The 23,719-nt window shown below is 43.5% G+C and overlaps 1 protein-coding gene across 3 annotated transcripts in view; it reads left to right on the plus strand.

The window, feature by feature from the left end:
- The first annotated feature begins 789 nt into the window (after positions 1–789).
- Positions 790–23,719, plus strand: part of PFKP (phosphofructokinase, platelet) — a 103,398-nt gene continuing 80,468 nt past the window's right edge. For 2 of the 3 annotated variants that reach the window (XM_075827442.1, XM_075827441.1), the window contains exons 1-2: positions 790–1,157; positions 13,620–13,693. In XM_075827442.1, coding sequence (XP_075683557.1) covers positions 1,073–1,157; positions 13,620–13,693 — 159 coding nt within the window. In that variant the 5' untranslated portion in view covers positions 790–1,072. The remainder of the gene's footprint in view (positions 1,158–13,619; positions 13,694–23,719) is intronic. The other variant, XM_075827439.1, reaches the window with a different exon arrangement.

Genomic DNA, 23,719 nt, shown 5'->3' on the forward strand with positions numbered 1-23,719 from the left:
CGTCACTACTCCATCATGTCAGCGTCACTACTCCCTCATGTCAGTGTCGCTACTCCATCATGTCAGTGTCACTACTCCCTCATGTCAGTGGCACTACTCCCTCATGTCAGTGTCACTACTCCCTCAGGTCAGTGTCACTACTCCCTCAGGTCAGTGTCACTACTCCCTCATGTCAGTGTCACTACTCCCTCATGTCAGTGTCACTACTCCCTCATGTCAGTTTCACTACTCCCTCAGGTCAGTGTCACTACTCCCTCATGTCCGTGTCGCTACTCCCTCAGGTCAGTGTCGCTACTCCCTCAGGTCAGTGTCACTACTCCCTCATGTCAGTGTCTCTACTCCCTCATGTCAGTGTCACTACTCCCTCATGTCAGTGTCACTACTCCCTCGGGTCAGTGTCACTACTCCCTCATGTCAGTGTCGCTACTCCATCATGTCAGTGTCGCTACTCCCTCATGTGAGTGTCGCTACTCCCTCATGTCAGTGTCGCTACTCCCTCATGTCAGTGTCGCTACTCCCTCATGTCAGTGCCACTACTCCCTCATGTCAGTGTCACTACTCCCGGAGGTCAGTGTCACTACTCCCCTCATCGTCTCCCAAGTACAGCTGACTAGGAAGAGCCACAAGGGGATGTGAGCCCCGCCCACTGGTGACTTCCCGGTATTTGCATCAGCCGCCAATCCCCGCCCACTTGTCGTTCTCACGCAGCTTGCTGCTTTCAGTTCCTTTGCGGGGTAGAGGCGTGGCTATGTAAATGAAGGGGCGTGTCTAAGGTGCCGTCACTAGAGCTCGGTTGCTGAGCTGCAGCAGTGTCTCAGACACGGGAGAGGAGAAGAGGAACAGGAGGGTGCAGAGCCGCAGACGCCCACTCTCTCCCGGCACATCACAGCTTCTATTTTATTTATTGCATGGACAGTCTTATATTTTCTTATTGCATTTAGTGTAAAGAATATTTATATTTTCAGCAGAGCTAGTAGTGAATTTGTTATATAGATATATACACAGAGAGAGAAACTTATATCATTATATGTATATTTATTACTCATAGTATAGAGGAAAGGGAACTGCAATCATGGCACAGCCACAAAAGTTTTTTGAGAACCTGTCTGGAGCTGGTAAAGCCATAGGGGTCCTGACCAGTGGAGGAGATGCTCAAGGTAAGGTGGCAACATACCATACTCACTGCTAGAGATGTCTTACTTGACCTTTGGTATATATGTACTGTATATATGTATATACTATCTTGTGTGGCTATGTGAGTTCAGTGATGACAGCTAACTGTCCACCACCCATCCCTAAACCTCCATAGAAACAAATAGGCCTCATATAATCCATCAACCCTTTTCCTATCTCCAGAATAACCCATCAGTTTTGAACCTGTGGCCACAGATGTAGCAGAGCCGAGTTTGTAATCTGGTTCACATATACATATATATATCCTCAGCATTGCTGCATCTGCTGTAGTATTGGAAATGAGCTCTGTATATTCTCAAGGTCAGGCCTCTATGTGGTCCATTGGTTGTCAGCTGTTCTGCACATTATGTAACAATATTTATCATTATTTATAGAGCGGCAACATCAGTGCTTACAATCAGAGGAAACAGTATATATAAAATAAGAAACATAACTGAGTGAGGACCCTGCACATCAGAGCTTACACTCTAATCACGGTAACTCTCCCGGTATGTAGGGACTCTTGGGGTCATAGCATTACATCATAGATTGGCAGTAGTGTAGTCCTGCCAGCTGTACCCATGCCAGCAGCCTAAATATCCTCATTCCAGATACGCATGGCGGCCCATACAAAGTCCTTAGTGGCATAAATTGATAACCGGTTGGCTTTAGGCCATCTTGAGAAGATAACATTGCTCCAGATTAGTATGTGAGACGTGGCGGTAGGATCATTCCTATACTATCGCCTCCACATAGCTGACAATCAGCCTCGTGTGTGGTAGAAGGACGGGTGAATGTAGAAGGGGTGACCCTGTGAAGATGGTGAGATCCTGCATGAAGCAGAGCTGGCAGGTCACCTATGACAGGAGGCGGATCCAGCTGTGCTCAGTGGTGACTCCACTCTGCTGCATTGCGGGCTTTTCATGCAATGATTACACTGTATCTTCACATCCTCTCATTTCTCCTCCACCCACACACTTGGCCTACTTACTATATTATCAATTATTACTACTAAGCAACACGTGCTCCGTCCGCTTCTGTAGAACCACAAGTGCCAGCACAACCCTGTGCTACTAATATTTGTACACTTGGTACAACCGACAAACCTGCAAAGTTCTCTGTTAAATTGATTTGAAATTAAAAATTGAGCATTGATTTAGAAACTAATACTAAACCCAAAGTCTGCAGCTTATAAAAGAGCTGCAAATATGTATGTAAATAAATGTGGGGGTTATCAGAGGCGTAAATATGTGACATAAAGTAGTGATCGCGTACTTTCTTTATGGAATATTCTGTCTGGCTGATAACAGAGTACACTAGATTGGATTTAGTGTAGCCAATGCTGATGAAATATATGATAAGGCAGTATGTTTACTCACGGTCCTACTGAAAACAACAACGAGCTGTGCCAAATGACAAACTCAGCTCTACTACATCTGCATATTTTTGCACAATTTCCATCACTAGAACTAATATTTCATTCAGTCAAGCCCTGTATTTTGTGTAAGGTGGCTTAGATACATTGGCTGCTTTGTCATCCTGTATCAGTTGCCATGACGCCGATGATGATGATGATGATGATGATGTTAGTCAGTGTGCTCCTACTTCTGATAACCTGTTACTGTATCTTCTATCCTGTAATCCCTCCCTGCTCTCATTCTCCTCACAGCCGCTCTTGATGTGTGTACGTGCAGCAGTGGGAGGCCTTGTAGAGCTTCCTATGAGTGACGTATTCTGGGTGGAAACACTTGTGGGTAGCATCATCACCGTCATCATCACCATCATCATCATCATCACCTCTAAATACATTTCAAGGTCTTACCACTGTACATTTATAATGATGATAACGTTTAATAAAGCATCAGGAATTCCTGGCCGACTGATATATTGTTCTTCTTTTACAGATGTAGCAGAGCTAAGCAAGTAATGTGCTTGTTATCCACATCATTCTTTAAACAGGACTTGTGGTTATCCTACGAGTAATAGCAAAGCACAAACGATGTAATCCAAAGGGGTTAAAAAACATAATCAGCTCTGCTACTTCTGTGCACATAAAGATTTATCTTATATATTTGCGGTGATGAATGTTTCTGGAGATAGTTGGTTGTGCAAATGTGTGAAATGGTAACACGTCTGATCAGAAAATGTATCTGACCTGAATGCAAAATGTCTCTTGTTATTGATATCAATGTCAAGTAGCAGAAAACTCATAGTTAAAGGGAACCTGTCAGTAGTTTTGAGGCATCAAAACTGCGGGCAGAGCAAATTAAGGGAGGCGGAGGGCATTTCAAAGTTGCATGACCGAGAAAGTGACATTTGGTTCCCCCGATGCAGCAGTCGCAAGTGCCACTCCCTGCCATTCAGGAGACCACGTGAGCCGTCACTAGGAGTAGAGGGGTGAGGCTGGCAGCGTGCAGTGCAGGAGCACTTACACATCAAGTCCCGCCTTAGTGGCACTTGCGATCGGTGCTCCAGGGGCATTAAACATTATTTTCTTGGTCATGCAACTTGCATGACCTAGAGAAAAGCTATGTTTACAACGCCCTCCCCCTCCCCTTTATCAACCTGTCAGTAGTTTTGAGACCCCAGACTTACTGACAGGTTCCCTTTAAAAAAATGACTATTCTCAACACAAATATCTCTGCATATAAGTGTAGCGCAGATACCAATATCCTGATATTAACTGATGGGGACATGACCGTGTGACATGTCTAACAACACCCTTACATGCTGGAATAATGCATATAGACATAAAATAAATAAAAACAGAACCAAAAGTGTCATTCACAGTAAAAAAAAAAAGTTGCAAATGAGGGGAATAAAAAGTTGCATCTCTACTACACAAAAGTTTTACCTATCGAAAGTTAATGGCAGTAAAGAGGGCAGATGGATGTAGGCATAAACTTGTCATAAACTTGTCACAACATAAGCCAATAAAACAGTCTAGATTTAATTTGGCGATAATAACGCTAGAAATTGGCTGAAATGACCGCATTTTTGATAAATATGGGCTAAAGTCTTTGTGACAAAGCGTCTCCTGCTAGTCGTAGACAAATTGTGGGATGACGGCCGTACGATTTCAATGTGACTATTGCAAAAGATCTGACTGGATAGGATATTTTATGATGTTGTAAGATCATCTGAGACTTTTACTCCCATGGGGAAGCATTGAAGTTGTAAAGTGCCGTGATTTTTACAACCACCTGCCTAACAGCTGCAGTCTCTAGGAATACATGGTGCAGTATGTACAGTACATGCAACATATATACAACTGTTACATGACAAATATGTCAGTAAAACACTGGTGTCGTGATTCATAAAAGATCTGTTTTAATCAATTTATACCCTAAGGCCACGTTGCTGTTGAATTCCGCTGTGGACAGTCCGCAGTGGAATTCTGCTGCAGCCGTTTTTTACATTTGTTTCTATAAATTTTTAGGAAGCTTAGTTCAGACGTTGCGGGAAATTGTGCGGAAATCAGGCCGCGGTGCAGAATTTCCCCTCCGCAGCAGCATATTATGTTGCGGAGAAGAAGCGGAATTTCACTGTGGATTTCAGCCTTTGCAATGCAAAAAATTAAATCTGTGGCAAGTCTGCTGTGTTCTCTGCAACGTCTGAATTACCTGTCAAATATGCAAATGTTGCTGCAGATTCGTTGCGTAATTGCCCCGAATCTGCACCAACATTTGCAGCGGAAAAACTCTGCCACGTCTGAAAGTGGCCTAAATGATACTATTGGCTTATAATTGGTACGTTTGGACCCAGGTTTTTTTAATGGGCAGGTTAGCGTAGACTATGCTATTTTGCCTGTCGGGGTAACATAAACCTGATGGAACGGTACCATGACCTCCATGTGAACAAAGCCTAAAGCTGGCTATATACATAAGTTCAAAGTCGGCCAAACCTTTCAATTTCAGCAGGATGGATTGACCGTCTAATGTGTATGGGAATCTGTCGTCTGTCCCCTGATAGCAGATTTCCGAAAGAGGGATTGGGCTGACACATGAGATGCCTGGCAGCAGCTTATTTCTCCGTCTCCAGTGAAATGTGCACGCCCGGTTTAGTCGCGGGAGATAACTTTTCCGCGTATGCAGCTCCAGTCGTAGGCTTGACAACACATGGTGTGGTTGAGAAGCGGTTCAGACACATTAAAGTATCCCTCTGCTTTCTTGAGGAAACAATCCAGGGTTTAACTAAAAAAAAAGTATGTGGCACAATTGCGTAGTTTGAACTCAGCCTTATTACTCAGTTTTCAAAGGGATGGCGATGACGGGAAACTATAAAGTTTTACTTATTGGCAGAAAATGTGTGAAGTAGACACGGTTTGGGTTTTTATTGAAATTTGGATGAAAATTAGGACTAAGGTGGTTAAGACAATAAACATATCACATTATTCATTTCATGGAGACAAAAAACAACGGAATTGAAGTCAATAAGTGTCTCCAAGGATTTATAGACTGTGAAGGTGAATGTTGGGAGGGCACGAGGGTGCCTTGAGCATTAGGGTATGTGCACACACACTAATTACGTCCGTAATTGACGGACGTATTTCGGCCGCAAGTAGTGGACCGAACACAGTGCAGGGAGCCGGGCTCCTAGCATCATAGTTATGTACGATGCTAGGAGTCCCTGCCTCTCCGTGGAACTGCTGTCCCGTACTGAAAACAGGATTACAGTACGGGACAGTTGTCCTGCAGAGAGGCAGTGACTCCTAGCGTCGTACATAAGTATGATGCTAGGAGCCCGGCTCCCTGCAGTGTGTTCGGTCCACTACTTGCGGCCAAAATACGTCCGTCAATTACGGACGTAATTAGTGTGTGTGCACATACCCTTAGGTGTGACCCTCAGTGCAGCCATGCAAGGTCATTGGGATGGACGGAATATTTGGAGCGATTGCATTGTGTGGGGGGGGGGGGGCTGGTTTTGTCATTGGAGCCTCTAGGGAAAAATAAACCAGGAGGCCCTTGGCTTAAAATAGACCCTTTTATCCTCCAAATTTAGAATAAGAAATGTTGTTCTGCCCTTCAGACTCTTCAGATTGAAGTAGAGCTCGCTGCAGTAACGTTTTCTGTCAATACAGACATGGCCAGCGTCCAGTCAGTGCATGTAATCCGGTATATAAAAATGTATTATTAGTTGTTCATTAGTACATTATAGCCATACCAGAATTAAAATTATTGCCCTACAAGTCATACGTCAAATACAGAAACTGTACTCGACTGCAGAGGCCGGTCAGGGTCATATTATTAGAAAGCTAAATAATATATAATGTTAATCCTACATTATTATTTAAAAAAATATATTTCTTACGTTTCTTTGATTGCTAAAGATAGAAGTGGTCATCAATGTATGGTCATTGGGGGTCCGGTAACCCCACTAATCTGAAGAACGTTAAATAAATGGTGTTGAGCTACAGTACTAGGCATAGCCACACTCACACGGCCAAGGCTGTGCCTGGAAAAACAATGAAGAGACCCATTAGTTCTGCTTATTGTGGGGGTCCCGGCAGTCAGACAGCAACTGATCATACATTGATATACTATTGAAAAGCCAAGAAAACCTCTTTATCTATTATATTAGTGAATTGCCTTATGAGCAGTTACATAATATGTTCTCATAATCGCTGCCTTCATTAGGTTCTCTTCACATCGCGTTTGTGTCCTTTGTATATCGTGTATGTCTGGAAAGCTCCTGATGTGCATGATAAATGTGTCCATAGGGCACCATTAGCCCGATGGAGACCAAAATAGTGTCCTTTTGGCCTTCGTCAGTGTCATTTATGCCGTTATACCTTTTTTTGAAGAATGGAATAACATAGTAGACTACACTATTCCATCCTGAGGGATCCTGAAAAAAAAGTATATGGTGCAGTATAAGTTACTTTATTACTGGAGCTTATGGGTTACAGATGCCATTGTATGGCATCCGTCACAGGTTTATGTGAAATGTATGCGTCAGGAAGCTCCCAACATCACTGTCTATATATAGACAGTGATGTCAGCAGCTTCCCCCGGCACAGCACTTTAGGTAGCTCGCTGCCCAGGTGGGTCGAGTGACATATACCACTGTTTGTCTATATCGTGGAATAGGTTGCAGCCTTCCGTCAGAGTTATAGGTCAGGAGTAATGCCGACGGAAGGCTGAAATTGTGTGTAGGGGGCCTAAGTGGGAGCGAATCAAAATCCTCACCAGTTTCCATATATTGCAGTTAAAAGAATACACAAAAATTCCTTAAATTTGACATTGGTGGGACTTGATATTTGCCCGATTATCAGACACTCTGGATTATCAGATGGTCATAACAAAGTATATAAAACTCACTTGTAAGGGTAGAGAAACACAAAATAAGCAAAAAAATCTGCTACCATAAATTTGTTTTTTAATCTGAAGGATTTATTTTGGTTCTCTCTGCTCCTTATGGTCATCTTAGTTCAATTAAATAGAACTACTGGGGGTCTCGGTGTTGCGACAGCAAACTCTAACGATATGTTCACACGGCCTATTTTCAGCCATTTTTTGGGCCATAAATGCCCCGAAAAATGGCTGAAAATATGCGGGCTGAACGCCTCCAAACATCTGCCCATTGATTTCAACGGGCAGATCGATGTTTTGTTCCCACAGGGCGACTCTTACACGACCGTTTACACGAGTCGTGTTTTGGAGCCGTTTTTCATTGGGTCAATAAAAAAACAGCTCCAAAAACGGCCGTGAAAAACGCATCAAAGAACGCTTGATGCATAAAAAACGACTGAAAATCAGAGGCTGTTTTCCCTTGAAAACAGCTCCGTATTTTTAGCTGTTTTTTGTTAAGCGTGTGAACATAGCCTAAAATATGTCTCTTTCAGTAAACATTGCAGTTCTATGCGAAAAAGAAGTGCTGGATTATCAGACTATGGGTGAATAGATGCCGGTTTAAAGAAATGTCACTGTGTATAATGTAACATGTAACAGGTTACTAATAATAATAATACAATATTATAAATTTTCAAAACACCTGAAGTTAATATTTTCTAAACACAGCAATGAACTGTTGTAAGTTTTGAATACTTTTATTGAAAATATATATTCTGCCATTTTTGTCTACATCACAGTTTGCATCAGTTATTACACATGGTCCCCCAGTATCTTATATTCTTCATGGTGGGTGTCTGATGTACCTGTAACCTCCCCATATCCCTCTTTCTGTGTCTTATTGGTTTATTGGAGCTTTTCGGAGAACACAAAGATCATTACAATAATCCTAAAACAGAAATTTAGGGGATTACAGAACAATTGATGTTGTGAAGACGTGTGCGTTTTATCCGGTTAGAATAATAGCTGTGCTTTAAGGAAAGACATGGGAGGGTCTGTTTCCCTTCTGGTGAATGAAGAAAACATAAGGCCCCCTGTAAATCCCATAAGCTTATTACATAGCTATGTAACTCACCTTTGTAACTTCCTAGGATACAGTGCATTCATGGTATATGTATAACACCGACACCTTCAATTTCTAATTTTCAATGTAACAGAATCAGATGTCAACGAGAAGAGACAAGTGTCAGATTAACGAGCGTTCTGAATTACCAGATGATACAATTTTCCACAAAGATCTGATCCAGTCAATAAATGGACAGCCCAACTAGAATATAAAATGCCCACTATTGCTGTGCTTTAAGCTACATGCACACGACTGTTTGTACTTTGCGGCCCGTAAACAACGGATCCGTTGTGTGCGGTCCGTGTGTGTCATCAGTGTCTCCTCCGCATCCGTTCCGTATGTTCCATAGGTTTGACTTGAATGGGCGAGACCGAGCTTCGAACACGGACAGGAATAGGACCTGCTCCAAGTTTTGCGGCTCTGTCCCATGACCTGCACACGAATCAGTGGAAGCCACGGTCGTGTGCATGGGGCCATTAGAAATGAATGTGTCCGTGTGCTAGCCGTTGAACAACAGATACCCCAGGGACATAGAACAATGGCCGTGTGCATGGGGCCTTAATATGAGAGGTTCAGCCTCTACATTCGATAACTATTGGTTAGAAAACTTGAGATTTATATGTACATACGTGTATGAGCAATGGAAGAAAGTTAGGCATCATGTACTCGATTGTATTATGGATCTGCGTGGTGCGGATCTGTAATATTGCACCGATAGAAATCTTGTGGCCCATACTGTACCTCCGTGTGCCTCTGATTTAATCAATCGTGGTATGCGCCATCATATCCTTCATTATGGAAGCAGAATAAGGCGCTTTTATGAAGGCACCATAGGTTGGCACATGGAACTGTTAAGTTGCAGTCACACACGGCAGATTTAGACCTTATTCACATGACCGTGTTCAACCCATGATATACGGTCCGCATGTTGCCCACATTTCCCGGACTGAACACAGTTCAGGGAGCCGGGCTCCTAAATCATAGTTATGTATGACTCTGTGAGACACTGCCTCCACGCGGGACTACTGTCCCTTACTGAAAATATCTTTCAGTACGGGACAGTACTCCCGCGGGGAGGCAGGGACACCTAGCATCATACATAACTCTGATGTAGGAGCCCGGCTCCCTGAACTGTGTTCGGTCCGGGAAATGTGGGCAACATGCGGACCGTATATCACGGACCGAACACGGTTGTGTGCATGAGGCCTTAGTTGCAGAAATTTCTGTGACTGAAAATCAATTCCAACTTTCTTAAATCCATTCACCTGCTGCAGAAACAACCCCATTCAGATTAATGGAACTAATTTTAGTCTCAGAAATTACTGCAACAGAATCTGTCGCGTGTGACTGCAACCATATAGGGTACTGCAGGGACTGTACATGCTGCGTGGATACTGTTTTGCTTCGTACATGAGGCCCTAAAGGGATTGACTTTGGAAAGACATCGATGATGTATAAATTGGATATGCAGTTGATATACAAATGGTGGGGGTCTGACCACTGTGTCTCCTTTTTTTCACGAGGCCACATAGTCGGCCCATTATAATCAATGGTAGACCATGTCTCCTTGCCTGCCATACCCCAAATAGTAGCGATATGCCATCAATGTCTACAGCAAGACAACCACTTAGGCCCAGGTCACACAGAGTTTTTTTGATGTGGAAAAAGCGTTGGAATCAGTGCCAAAAAACTTCTGAAACGGCTCCCATTAAATTCAATGGGAGGCAGAGCGTTTTTTTCCACGGCGGATTTTAGCCTCTCACGTTAGAAAAAAGTAGCATTCTTCTTCTTGCCCCGGATCTGCATCCGACCCGCTATTGATTCCAAAGCGTTTTTTTGGCAGCGTTTTTTCCCCAGCCCGCTCAATGACCACGGGCTTAAAACGCTGCAGAAAACCATGACAAGAAAGTGCAGGCAGGTCAAAATCTGTCTAAAAAAACCTCAGTGTGAACAGGCCCTTAAAGCCTAATCTCAGTGATTTGCTACTTTATTGATTTTGCTCTGTCTGATCCATCTCTTGTCTGCTAAATCAGACAGCCGATGAATATTAGATGCAGATTTAGGGTTGACTTTTCTTTAACTCATCAATCTTATAACATATGTGCAAGGATACAACAAGGAGGGACTTAAGAGCGTAGTGGGTGACGACCAGAAGGCCATTTCATTTACACTGAGTAATATACAGGGGGAGGAAGCAAATAAAATAAAGGTTTTGTCAGATGAAAGAGAGCGTCGGAAGCATATATGTTCACCATTAAACAACCAGTAATCCATAAAGTCTTATAAACCATCACTTGTTTCTAGCACAGACCTGCAATATAGTGTGACATTTCACAAGATCTAAAGCAGAAGACTGAGCAGAAAGAACAGATGAGGAGACTCGACGGATTAAAAAAACACTGAATAAACTTTTATATAAGCATTTTACAAAGATTTGACTTACTGGCACATGGGTGACCAAATATGTGCCTAATTTATTAATCTCTTAATAAATTAGGCTCATCTACGGGCTCCTTAGATTAAGACTAGCGTATAAAACAAACGTCTTAATAAATTCCCCCACACCCCTTACCGTGCCTGGGTCAAATATGACACTGCCTAGAATTCAGATCACAAGAGCAAGCTAAGCAATGCAGTGTACATATAATGATTGGCCCTATTCACATTGACGATGGAGTCTTCCATTGGAGGTATGTATACATCCAGAGGTCTCCAGAAATATACCTCCGACAGAAAGCTGCAACATATCCCACTGAATAGGCATACAGTTGGATATGTTAGGTTTCTGTGGTGGTGGTCCGGTATTATTTGGGACTCATTATGCAGCACAGCGGATGGTATTCAACCTTGGTAGTATCTATGTTTTGAATGGCTCTTTACCTTTGAGACAGCACTGACATACAGTATTGTACTGAGTGTATACTTTTTGTCTCTTGAAACAGTGTCTATTGTTATAGCATGTGATATTTTATGATATATATATATTACTAGTGCTTCCTTGTTATATTACTGGTGTGATATGCTGTTTTGTTTATTGTAGTCCCTCCCACCACCACCATGCTGTTTTAACCTGTGTGTCATTTTAGGTCTTGATGGCCATTGTTTCTAACATTTGATTAAATATAATAAAAGTCTTTCGTATGGTACCTATGGTGTGCTATTATGTTATTTCAGTTTCAAAATGGTAGTATCTACATATATATTATAGGGATTATGTTACCTATACAGTCCCCTCTCTATAACAAAATGTAGACCCGCTTCTCTGTGCCTACTGGTCGTGTCCCCTCTCCTTATGATGAGCAGCGCTTCTCAACTTGTGAGGAGTGCAACAGTGCCAGCTCTCACTGCTTGGACTGCCAGGAGAAGCAGACTCAATAAGGACCACCTCATAGAAAGATTCACAGGCCCAGGGAGCAGGGCACCTGGGTGCATCAACGGCACAGCCGCCCTCTGCAGCATCCAGCGCTGCCACTACCTCATCCAGTGCATCAAGCACTTCCACTATCACAGCCAGAGACCCTAGTCAGCACTGCCATTAAATACCTCATCCAGCACTGCCACTACCTCATCCCGCACTGCCACTACCTCATCCAGCACTGCCACTACCTCATCCTGCACTGCCACTACCTCATCCTGCACTGCCACTACCTCATCCTGCACTGCCACTACCTCATCCTGCGCTGCCACTACCTCATCCTGCACTGCCACTACCTCATCCGGCACTGCCACTACCTCATCCTGCACTGCCACTACCTCATCCTGCACTGCCACTACCTCATCCAGCACTGCCACTACCTCATCCAGCACTGCCACTACCTCATCCAGCACTGCCACTACCTCATCCTGCACTGCCACTACCTCATCCAGCACTGCCACTACCTCATCCAGCACTGCCACTACCTCATCCAGCACTGCCACTACCTCATCCTGCACTGCCACTACCTCATCCTGCACTGCCACTACCTCATCCAGCACTGCCACTACCTCATCCAGCACTGCCACTACCTCATCCAGCACTGCCACTACCTCATCCAGAGACCCCAGACAGCATCAGAATTCGGAGAGCTCCCCCTTTCTGAATCCTGATACCCTGCCTGGTAACTTCGCCCCTTGGGAAGCTACTGACGTAACTGTCCATATATGATATATGTTGGCCAGACAGAGGTCAAAAGGAGGCATGTCTGACAATGGAGGCATGTACGTCGGGAGCTTTCCTGTCTTACACACTAAACGTAGGGCAGAAACGTAATAGAAAGGGGGCCTAACTCTATGTTTTTGACTGGATTCACATGTGCTGTTTTTATTGTAACCAAACTGACACAGGAGGACCCAAAGCCACATAATCACCGAAGAAAACACCAACGCAGTTAGCTACCCGAGCGCACAATTTCAGGAGTGCGATAAGATAGAGCAAAGAGAGACTGCTCAGAGTTATTGAATTTAAGTCAGTTACCCATATTAGGGTTTAGGTAATCTGCCCATTTGGCCCATATTTGCTGACATTTTGTGAAATTACTCTCTCTGCCAGACACCAATTCCATGGTATAGTTGTATTGGATGGAGTTTGTGATTTCTGTGATAGAAGGAATTTCTGTTCCTTTCCAATTTCTATCTATGTGTGATCTAGTCACTGTAAGAATGTGGGATAGCAAGTATTCATCCACCACATGGAGTTGGTCTAGCCCTAGGGAAAGGAGGGCTAGTGCAAGTATCTTATCCATCTCAAATTCCCAAACTTTTTGGGCCAAAATATGGATTGTTCCTGCGGATCTAAAACACAAAAGGAAGTCTACTTGTGAATTGCTGGAAAAACTGAATGGAGTTTTCTGGGGACTAAATTGTTTTTTTTTGTGATTTTGGGTCCAAAACATGAAAAACTTTTTCTCCCATCCCCCTCTCCAAAACTCCAATACACCTTTTGTCCTTTCACTTGCTGACCAATATCTAGAATGGAAATTAACCCATTGTAGAAAGTAAAGGATATATTTGTTTGGACATTTGCACTAATAAAGTCCAACCTTTCCTTCCAGGTATGAATGCTGCCGTCCGTGCTGTGGTCCGTATGGGAATCTATGTAGAAGCCAAAGTTTATTTCGTTTATGAGGTAGGTTTAATTACTTTTGTTTGTTTTTTATATGATGATTTATATTGTGTTATAAAATATTTTTTTTATATGTTCAAAGTCCAGCGAGAGTTTAATATTGTGATACACGTTCATTTCCAAGAAGCACAGAGGCCATGAGTTTGGAGTTGTTGTGAGTCATGTAATTCCGGACTACTGTACTTACATGTCCGTGTGAATAAGGCCTTAGTCATACAGAGCAAATTATAAAAGGAAATAGTTTGTGCAGGAGCAGTAGGAGGAGCACATTCAAAATAAATAATAGGCGATAAGAATTTACATCTACAAAAATTAAGCATTTATGGATGTTTTCTACTGCCCGAAAACCCGTTTTAACTTACTCTAAGGCCTGATTTACACGAGCGTGTGCGTTTTGCGCATGCAAAAAACGCGGCGTTTTGCGTGCGCAAAAGGCACTTAACAGCTTAACATCATTATGACACTCCGTTTGGATGTTTGTAAACAGAAAAGCACGTGGTGCTTTTCTGTTTACATTCAGAGTTTGACAGCTGTGGCGCGAATCACGCAGTTCGCACGGAAGTGCTTCCGTGCGGCATGCGTGGTTTTCACGCACCCATTGACTTCAATGGGTGCGTAATGCGCGAAAAGCGCACAAAGATAGGACATGTTGTGAGTTTTTTTCAGCGCACTCACGCTGAGCAAAACTTACGGACTGTCTGCACTGCCCCCATAGACTAATATAGGTGTGTACGACACTCGTGAAAAGCACGTGCATCGCACGCACGTATATCACGCACGTGTAAACGAGGCCTAAAGGGCACATTTAGCTAGTAGGTGGCACTTGGCACTAGAGGCATGAAACGTTTCCCTCTGTAAAAAATGCTTGAACAGTCCCTGATTTCTGTGGATGTTGTAGGTTTCTTTACCTTAATAGCAGATGTTATATAAAAGTAGTTTTAACCACAAGGGTATGTTCACACGGCAGCCTCCGTTACGGCTGAAATTACGGAGCTGTTTTCAGGAGAAAACAGCTCCGGAATTTCAGACATAATGGCATGTGCAGGCGTTTTTCGCTGCGTCCATTACGGACGTAATTGGAGCTGTTTTTCCATGGAGTCAATGGAAAACGGTTCCAATTACGTCCCAAGAAGTGACAGGCACTTCTTTGACGCGGGCGTCTTTTTTAAAAAAAATGACCGTCGGCACAGTACATCGTAAAACCCATTCAAATGAATAGGCAGATGTGTGCCGACGCTTTGGAGCTGTATTTTCGGACGTAATTCGAGGCTAAAACGCCCGAATTACGTCCGTAAATAGGCTGTGTGAACCCAGCCCCAGAGTGGACAGGTCACTGCTTCCGACAAGAGCAACCCACTCCTCTTCTTCTGCAGCAAGAATTTTATTGACCGCTATTTTCCAAATTCACCTTGCCAACCTCAAAGATTTGTACACACAAACCAACAGGAGATGAAGGACAGAGCATAATAATTCTCTCAACATTAATAAGCTTGGACTGGGCTGCTAGCCAGGAGGCAAAATGATCTATGAAGCGCTGAATAATTGTGCATTCTGTAAAGGTCGGAGAGAGCGATTATATGAAAGGCATTCGATGAATATACCCATGTGACCACCCGTTACAAATGCAGATATAGATATAAAGTTTACTCCCTACAGCTCTGTCTAAGAATTTACATGAAAAATGCCACATTTATATTATGGCGGCCATAAACAGGCATATGTGTCATCACCACGAAGGCAACTTCATTATGCACCACCAGTTATATCTCATTGATCTCGCCAGAATAACTTAATAAACACAATCCTTTCATTTTCGTATAAAAATTGGAGGGATTGATGACAGCACACAGGGATTTTCATTGATGGCTGGCTTATTGCAACAGAGGTAGGGTAGGAACACACACAACGTATTCAGTGCAGATACACTGCGTTAAGCTTGGCAGCGTATCCGTGCTGAACACCGCAGGGAATCCTGCTGGAAAATGACCACATTGTGATGCGTTTTTCTGGCGGAATTTCCGCTGCGAATCGGCGCCAGAAAAAAACCAAAAAACATTCATACTTACCCCCTCCCTCTTCTCGTCAGTATAACTTGATTATTTTTTTTTCTCTTATGATTTTTGCGGCGCATCGCTGTGATTCTGCCGCAAATATCGCAACACACACTGCTTTGTTGCGGGTTTAAGCAACCCATTGATTATAATGGGTAAACCCGCAACAGAAGAGTTGCGAATCCGCAGAATTAATTTACATGCTGCGGTTGAAGTAATCGCACGCACCGTCAATTTCTGTGCGTTTTTTTGGGTGGATATTTACCGCAGTGTGGGGACGAGATTTGTTGAAATTTCGCCCTCACTGCTGCTACTGTATAACGCTGCGGATTTTCCGCAATTAATTTGTTGCGAAAAATCCGCAGTGATTACGCTGTGTGTGTTCCTACCCTTAATGTGTGAGTAATAAGCCTTAGGGCAAAGCCACACGTGGCGGAATTGCTCTTGAATTCCGCTGCGGACACTCCGCAGCGTTAATCCGCAGCGGAGCCGTTTCTCCATTGCCTTCCACTTCTTTTTAGTAGGCTTCGTTTAGACGAGGCTGAAAATTCCGCTGCGGAGCATAGGCTGCGGTGCGGAATTTGGTGTCCGCAGCATACAATGGATGTTGCGGACCAGTGGCGGACTGGTTGCGGACTCATTGCGGAAGTTCTCCATTGACTTCAATGGAGGTTCTAAATTCCGCAATGAAGTCTGCAGCTGTCATGCACATGTTATGTGTGCTGCGGATGCGTCTTGCTTTTTTGACATGACATTTCTTCATTCTGGCTGGACCTATGTATTTCTAGGTCTACAGCCAGACTGAGGAAGTCAATGGGGCTCCCGTAATTACGGGAGCGTTGCTAGGAGACGTCAGTAAATAGTCACTGTCCAGGGTGACCGTAGTAAGCAGCAGCTAATCCGAATCAATTTACTGCACATTTTGGGCAGATCCGCCACAGAATCTGCAACGCAGATTCTGTGCGGCATTGATGCGGACAGTTGCGGAGGAAAACCGCCACGTGTGGGCATGCCCTAACTGTAAGGGCATCGCCCCACGTGGCGGTTTTCCTCCGCAGCTGTCAAAAAAGCAAGACGCATCCGCAGCACGCATAACATGTGCATGACAGCTGCGGACTTCATTGCGGAATTTTGAATCTCCATTGAAGTCAATGGAGAACTTCCGCAATGAGTCCGCAACCAGTCCGCCACTGGTCCGCAACATCCATTGTATGCTGCGGACACCAAATTCCGCACCGCAGCCTATGCTCCGCAGCGGAATTTTCTGCCTCGTCTAAACGAAGCCTATTAAAAAGAAGTGGAAGGCAATGGAGAAACGGCTCCGCTGCGGATTAACGCTGCGGAGTGTCCGCAGCGGAATTCAAGAGCAATTCCGCCATGTGTGGCTTTGCCCTTAGGGAATCCAATAACTGCTACCCATTCATTTTTTTATGGTGCCCTCAGTGGGCGGATATATTGGGATATAGCTGTCCTTCTGGGAGATTGCTGCTTCGTTGTTTCCAGGGTAATGAAGAATTGGGCATGTGTATATGGAGTATGCCGTATCCTTCTTCCCATGCCATCTGGTGATTGGGGACTGTCAGGCTGCCCCCATACACATTAAATTGTCTTCAGATTCAGAAGACTTTGATCTAATGTGTATGGCCGGCTTACATATCCTATAACTAATAGGCGCTGATGTCACTGGATGACTGGCCTGACCATGGTTTAGCAACTATTAAGCTGGTCGTACAAGTTATAAGTTGGGCCTCCAGACTCTGCCAACGTCAGATGTTGAGGGTAAGGGTATGTTCACACGACAGCGTCCGTAACGGCTGAAATTACGGGGATGTTTCCGCCTGAAAACATCCCCATAATTTCAGCCGTAACGGCATGTGCAGGCGCTTGAACGCCACGTCCATTACGGACGTAATTGGCGCTGCTTTTCATTGGAGTCAATGAATAACGGCTCCAATTACGGCCAAAGAAGTGACAGGTCACTTCTTTGACGCGGGCGTCTATATACGCGCCGTCATTTGACAACGGCGCGTAAATATACGCCTCGTGTGTACAGACAAACGTCTGCCCATTGCTTTCAATGGGCAGATGTTTGTCAACGCTATTGAGGCGCTATTTTCGGACGTAATTCGGGGCGAAAACGCCCGAATTACGTCCGTAATTAGTGTGTGTGCACATACCCTAAGGGGTATTTCATGTATTTGGGCAGCTTTAGTTTTGCTTGATGCCAGGAGAGAGTTAGGCTACATGCACACGTCGCGTAATTTGGTGCAGAAAATCCGCTGCAAAACCACAAGTAAATGCAGGTAAATCTGAAGGTAAAATCCGCAACTAATAGGGCGCTTTTTAATGCGTTTTTATGTGCGGTTTTTACATTTTGATACTGAAATAGGTGCGGTTTTATGCTGCAGAGTTTGGTGATGTTTTAAATAGACTATTCTGATACAATTCGGAGGCGGAAACGCAAGATAAATTGACATGCTGCAGATTTTAAAATTCGCACCGCAGGTCAATTTACGTGCAGAAAAAATCGGCAACTTGTAGATGAGATTACTTGGAATCTTATTTTCTTTGCTGGTACTGTATTACGCTGCAGATTTGCTGCAGGAAAACACGCGTGGCAAATCTGCAAGTAATACCCATCGTGTGCATTTGGCTTTAAGCCTCGTTCACATCTGCGTTAGACGCTCCGTTATGGGCCTCTATCACAGATCCGGCCAAAAATACCGGAAACAATAGCGCAGCATGCCTCAATATTGTTTCCGGTAAAACCACGGACATTTCGACGGAAACCCGACGGTACTAATTAAAGTCAATGGGTTACGTTGGCTATCGGTGGTGTTTTTCCGATGTTCCGCTCCTCTGACAGAGCAGAACAATGGAACGCAGGTGTGAACCCAGCCTAATAAATTCAGAGCTTTGCAGAATTGTAGGAATGTTTATGGTCTGTTTTTTGTTTCTAGTGATTGTTGTGGTTTATGGGTTGTAGGTTTATATATTCTACAGACTGTCTGTTTGTAGTTGATTATAATCTAAAGTCTTTTGTAAACACTCATTTCAGGCTGGGGACAGGATGACTGTAGTGTTCTTCAGTGACTGCCCCGTGATCATTAGGCTCCATTCACAGGAGCGTGACAGATTTCCGATAATAAAAAACGCACGTAAATCTGTCAGTGTGCGTTGCGTTATGGACCAGTGTGCTTGGCGAGTGGCATGTGTTTTTCACGCACTCGCAAGCACTTTTTTTTAAATGTAATTAATACGGAAAACACAGACAGCACACGGATGTCATGAATTCAATGGGCGCGTAGGTACGTGAATACTAACCAATATAGGACATGCAGTGAGTTTCACGCAACAGACTCCCGCTGCACGAAAACTCCCGCATGTGTGAATGGCCCCATTGAAATCAATGGGGCCGTGTGATGTGCGTTGTTTCAACGCACAGCACATGGACGAGATTCACGTTTCTGTCAATGGGCCCTTACAATGTCTAGTTCTAACTACCTCCAGAAACATTTACATACATTTGTGTGAGTAATATGAGCAGCTCCTCTTATAACACCACACTTAGTACTTTAGGGTATGTGCTCCTTTAATTTCTGCTCCACAACAATAAATGTTGGGCACATTTTAAGATTTCAACTTTTCAGTCATGACTCGCTTTACTTGGCACACAATGCAAATATTTTACAAATCCAGTCGTGTTGAGTGGATGAAAAAAAGACATTCAATCTCAATTAATTTATTTTGCACAGTTTACTGTAATTAGAAAATTATTGGAGATAATGAGAACAGACCATCGTGTACTAAAAGAAATGGGTCACATTGAGAGCTGTGTTCTTCATTATATTCTTCCTGAGGCTTGTGATTGAATGCAAACATAGCAAACATACAGTTAAATAATAATGAAAATGAATGGTAAATAGAAGTGAACAGTTTCATGTGAGCTCGATGCTAATTGGTATAATAAGCATTCGTGTTTGCAGATTACAGTTGAGAAAGTAGAATTGTACTGGACCTTGTGTATGGAAACGAGTGTAGATAAAAAGTTCTCTCCATGCACTGACTTCTTGATCAGCTTGTGGTGGGCTTAAAGGGGTTGACCATGCTCCATTAATTTCTATGGGACATCCGGGCCTTCTCTCTCCAACAGGTCCATAAAAATGCTGGTCAGGCATGCGAACAAGCGCTCCATTCTCATGGAGCACTTCGGGGGACTTTCAATCCCCTGTTCTCCTTATTGCTGGGGGTCCCAGCGGTAGGACCCCCAGCGATCACAGATGTATCCCCTATCCTGTGGATAGGGTATACATGTGTTTTGTGGGACAACCCCTTTAAGTTTATTTAGAGCAGCCTGTCTGTGCAAGCAGAGCTGAAGTGTAAAGCATAGAGGAAAAGCCTAGGATGAGACATTAGACACCTTAGCTAAGGCCTGATTCACACTGCGTTTTAACCCTTCCGGTGAAGGTATACGTAACTCCCTGGGCACATCGCTACTTAAAGCGCTGTGCCTGTGGAAGCTCCTAACGTTACTGACCATATATGGACAGTGATGTCAGGGGTTTCCGTCTATGGAGTCTTAGGCTAGAGCATCGCAATCGCTCTGGCTTGTCTTGGGAAAGTCCTTTAAGTCACTGTCTATATTTGGACAGGGTCATGAGGGGCTTTGTAATGCCAGAATCCCTGGCTAAAGTGTCGGCAATGCTCTGGCTAGGAATTCTGCTTTTGGAGGAGCCCCTTACGTCACTGTCCATATATGGACAGGGATAGCAGGGGCTTTAAGATGCCGGATTCCCCAGCCAGAGTGTTGGCATCGTTCTAGCCGGGTATTCCACTATTGGTGGATTCCCTGACGTCTCTGTCCATATCTGGACAGTGACGTCAGCGGTGTCTCAAGTCCCGGAGTCCCCGGCCAGAGCTGTACCGAAGCTCTGGCCGGGGACTCTGTAGTTGAAAGCCCCTGACATCACTGTTACATATGGACAGTAATTTCAGGGTTTTCCCCAGGCCTGAAATTCCCGGGCCAAGCACTGCATAATGCTTTTCCCAGGGACTCCGGCCCTCGGGAAGCTCCCTGAGGTATACGTTTAAAGTATACCTCTGACGGGTGCCAGGCAGTGGCATTCGTCACACATAGTCTCCCATGTTAAAAAAAACGACTGCATATGCAAATTTTTCACAATATACATTTTTAGCTGGATCCCTCAGGATGGAATAGCTTGGTCTACTACGGTATTCCATTCTCCCAAAAAAGGGAAAAAAGGGCAGCGATTCCAATAATAGAAGTATACAGGGTGGGCCATTTATATGGATACACCTAAATAAAATGGGAATGGTTGGTGATATTAACTTCCTGTTTGTGGCACATTAGTATATGGGAGGGGGGGAAACTTTTGAAGCTGGGTGTTGACCATGGCGGCCATTTTGAAGTCGGCCATTTTGTATCCAACTTTAGTTTTTTCAATGGGAAGAGAGTCATGTGACACATCAAACTTATCGAGAATTTCACAAGAAAAACAATGGTGTGCTTGGTTCGTTACTTTATTCTTTCATGAGTTATTTACAAGTTTCTGACCACTTATAAAATTTGTTCAAAGTGCTGCCCATTGTGTTGGATTGTCAATGCAACCCTCTTCTCCCACTCTTCACACACTGATAGCAACACCGCAGAAGAAATGCTAGCACAGGCTTCCAGTATCCGTAGTTTCAGTTGCTGCACATCTCGTATATTCACAGCATAGACAATTGCCTTCAGATGACCCCAAAGATAAAAGTCTAAGGGGGTCAGATCGGGAGACCCAGGGGGCCATTCAAACTAAAGTTGGATACAAAATGTCAGACTTCAAAATGGCCGCCATGGTCAATACCCAGCTTGAAAAGTTTCCCCCCTCCCATATACTAATGTGCCACAAACAGGAAGTTAATATCACCAACCATTCCCATTTTATTTAGGTGTATCCATATAAATGGCCCACCCTGTAGTATAGAATTGTTGTATAAGCAATTTCCTAATATACAAGAGTAGGATCACTATTTTATAAGTCTGTTTATAAACTATTTGTTTTAGAATGAGATTGACTTTATGGTTTTCTAGGTTAAATTGTAAATAAAATGAAATTTTTAGTGGGATTGGGTCAAACAGGGTGAGAGAACAGTAAGAACACACAATCCGCTGTTTTAACCAAAAATGTCAAAGCAGATTAACAATCAGACGGCCATCCAAGAATAAAATAGGGCATTTAAAATTAGAAATCTGTGTTTGGACATTACTGTTAAGTCAGCACGAACATGCATGGGATAAGTAGTGAGGAAAGCGTTCATGTCTATGAATAAATGCTATTGCCTGTATATTTTTCGTAGTAAGGGTATGTTCACGCGCAGTAGCAAAATACGTCTGAAATTACAGAGCTGTTTTCGCCTGAAAACAGCTCCTGATTTTCAGACGTTTTTGTAACCACTCGTGTTTTTCGCAGCGTATTTTACGGACGTTATTGGAGCTGTTTTTCAATGGAGTCAATGAAAAACGGCTCCAAAAATATCCCAAGAAGTGACATGCACTTCTTTGACGCGGGCATCTTTTTACGCGCCGTCTTTTGACAGCAACGCATAAAAATACACCTCGTGGGAACAGAACATCATAACACCCATTGAAAGCAATAGGCAGATGTTTGTAGCCGTATTAGAGCCGTTTCTTCAGGCGTAATTCGAGGCGTAAAACGCCCGAATTAAGTCTGAAAATAGGCCGTGTGAACATACCCTAAATATCATTTTCCAGGTTCTAATTGCTTTAATGATATAGAACAGTCACCACGCTTTTCCCATAGATGGGAACATATGTTTCTAACTAGGCAGATTTAGAGTTCTACAGTCTGTAAAATTTGGGTTAGAACCCTTTATTGAACCTGCAATGGTGACATATTGATTTTTCACCCAGCTTTTCCTGAACCTAATATAACTAGGAAATAGGTGAATAGAATTTTTATCAGCTTGATAGAAGAGGATGTGATTTTATGGAGAAATGTTAATGTCTTACACAGTCAGCACAAATAGGATCACCTTGAGGGTATGTTCACACGCTGAGTTAAAAACGTCTGAAAATACGGAGCTGTTTTTGGAGCTGTTTTCAATAGAATCTATGAAAATCAGCTCCAAAAACTTCCCAAGAAGTGACATTCACTTCTTTTTCCTGGCCCTTTTTTTTTGTGGCCGTTTTTCCCATTGAAATCAATGGGCAGATGTTTGGAGGCGTTCTGCTTCCGATTTTTCGGCCGTTTTTCGGGCATTTACGGCCCGAAAAACGGCCGAAAATAGGCTGTGTGAACATACCCAAAGACAAGTAGCTATAAAATGTAAACGTATAGCACTTTGTGATATATCTTAGTTATCCAATTTGCTTTCTTAGTCCTGTTTCACTCTTGGGTCTATTTGCTACTAGTTTACAGAATTCTCTGGTTAACTAGTGGATTCTGACAACAAGCAGTCTCCTCTGTAGTCAGGTTCAGGGGACCGGAGCCTAATGCAGGAGGCTCTGTTGTGCCGAATGTGGGAGATATTCTCACGTAGTGTTTATAACCCGTTTTTCGGGGGCCGTAAACGTCACGAAAAACGGCTACAAACATGTGCCCATTGATTTCAATGGGAAATACAGCGTTCTGTTCTGACGGGGCATTTCTTACGCGGCCTTTTTGTAAAAACGCCCGCGAAAAAGAGGTGCATGTCACTTCTTGAGTCGTTTTTGGAGCCGTTTTTCATTGATTCTATAGAAAAACAGCTCCAAAAACGGCCGTGAAAAACACAAGTTGCTAAAAAAAAAAACGGCTGAAAGTCAGGAGCTGTTTTCCCTTGAAAACAGCTCTGTATTTTCAGACGTTTTTTTGTTTCGTGTGTGCACATACCCTAATGCTTCTAGGGAAGAATAGCTTGGTATTATGGCATTCAATAGCGTATGCCGCGATCATTTTTTTTCTGTCGGATTTGT

Source organism: Rhinoderma darwinii, chromosome 5 (assembly GCF_050947455.1).
Source record: "Rhinoderma darwinii isolate aRhiDar2 chromosome 5, aRhiDar2.hap1, whole genome shotgun sequence".
Classification (NCBI taxonomy): Eukaryota; Metazoa; Chordata; class Amphibia; order Anura; family Rhinodermatidae; genus Rhinoderma; species Rhinoderma darwinii.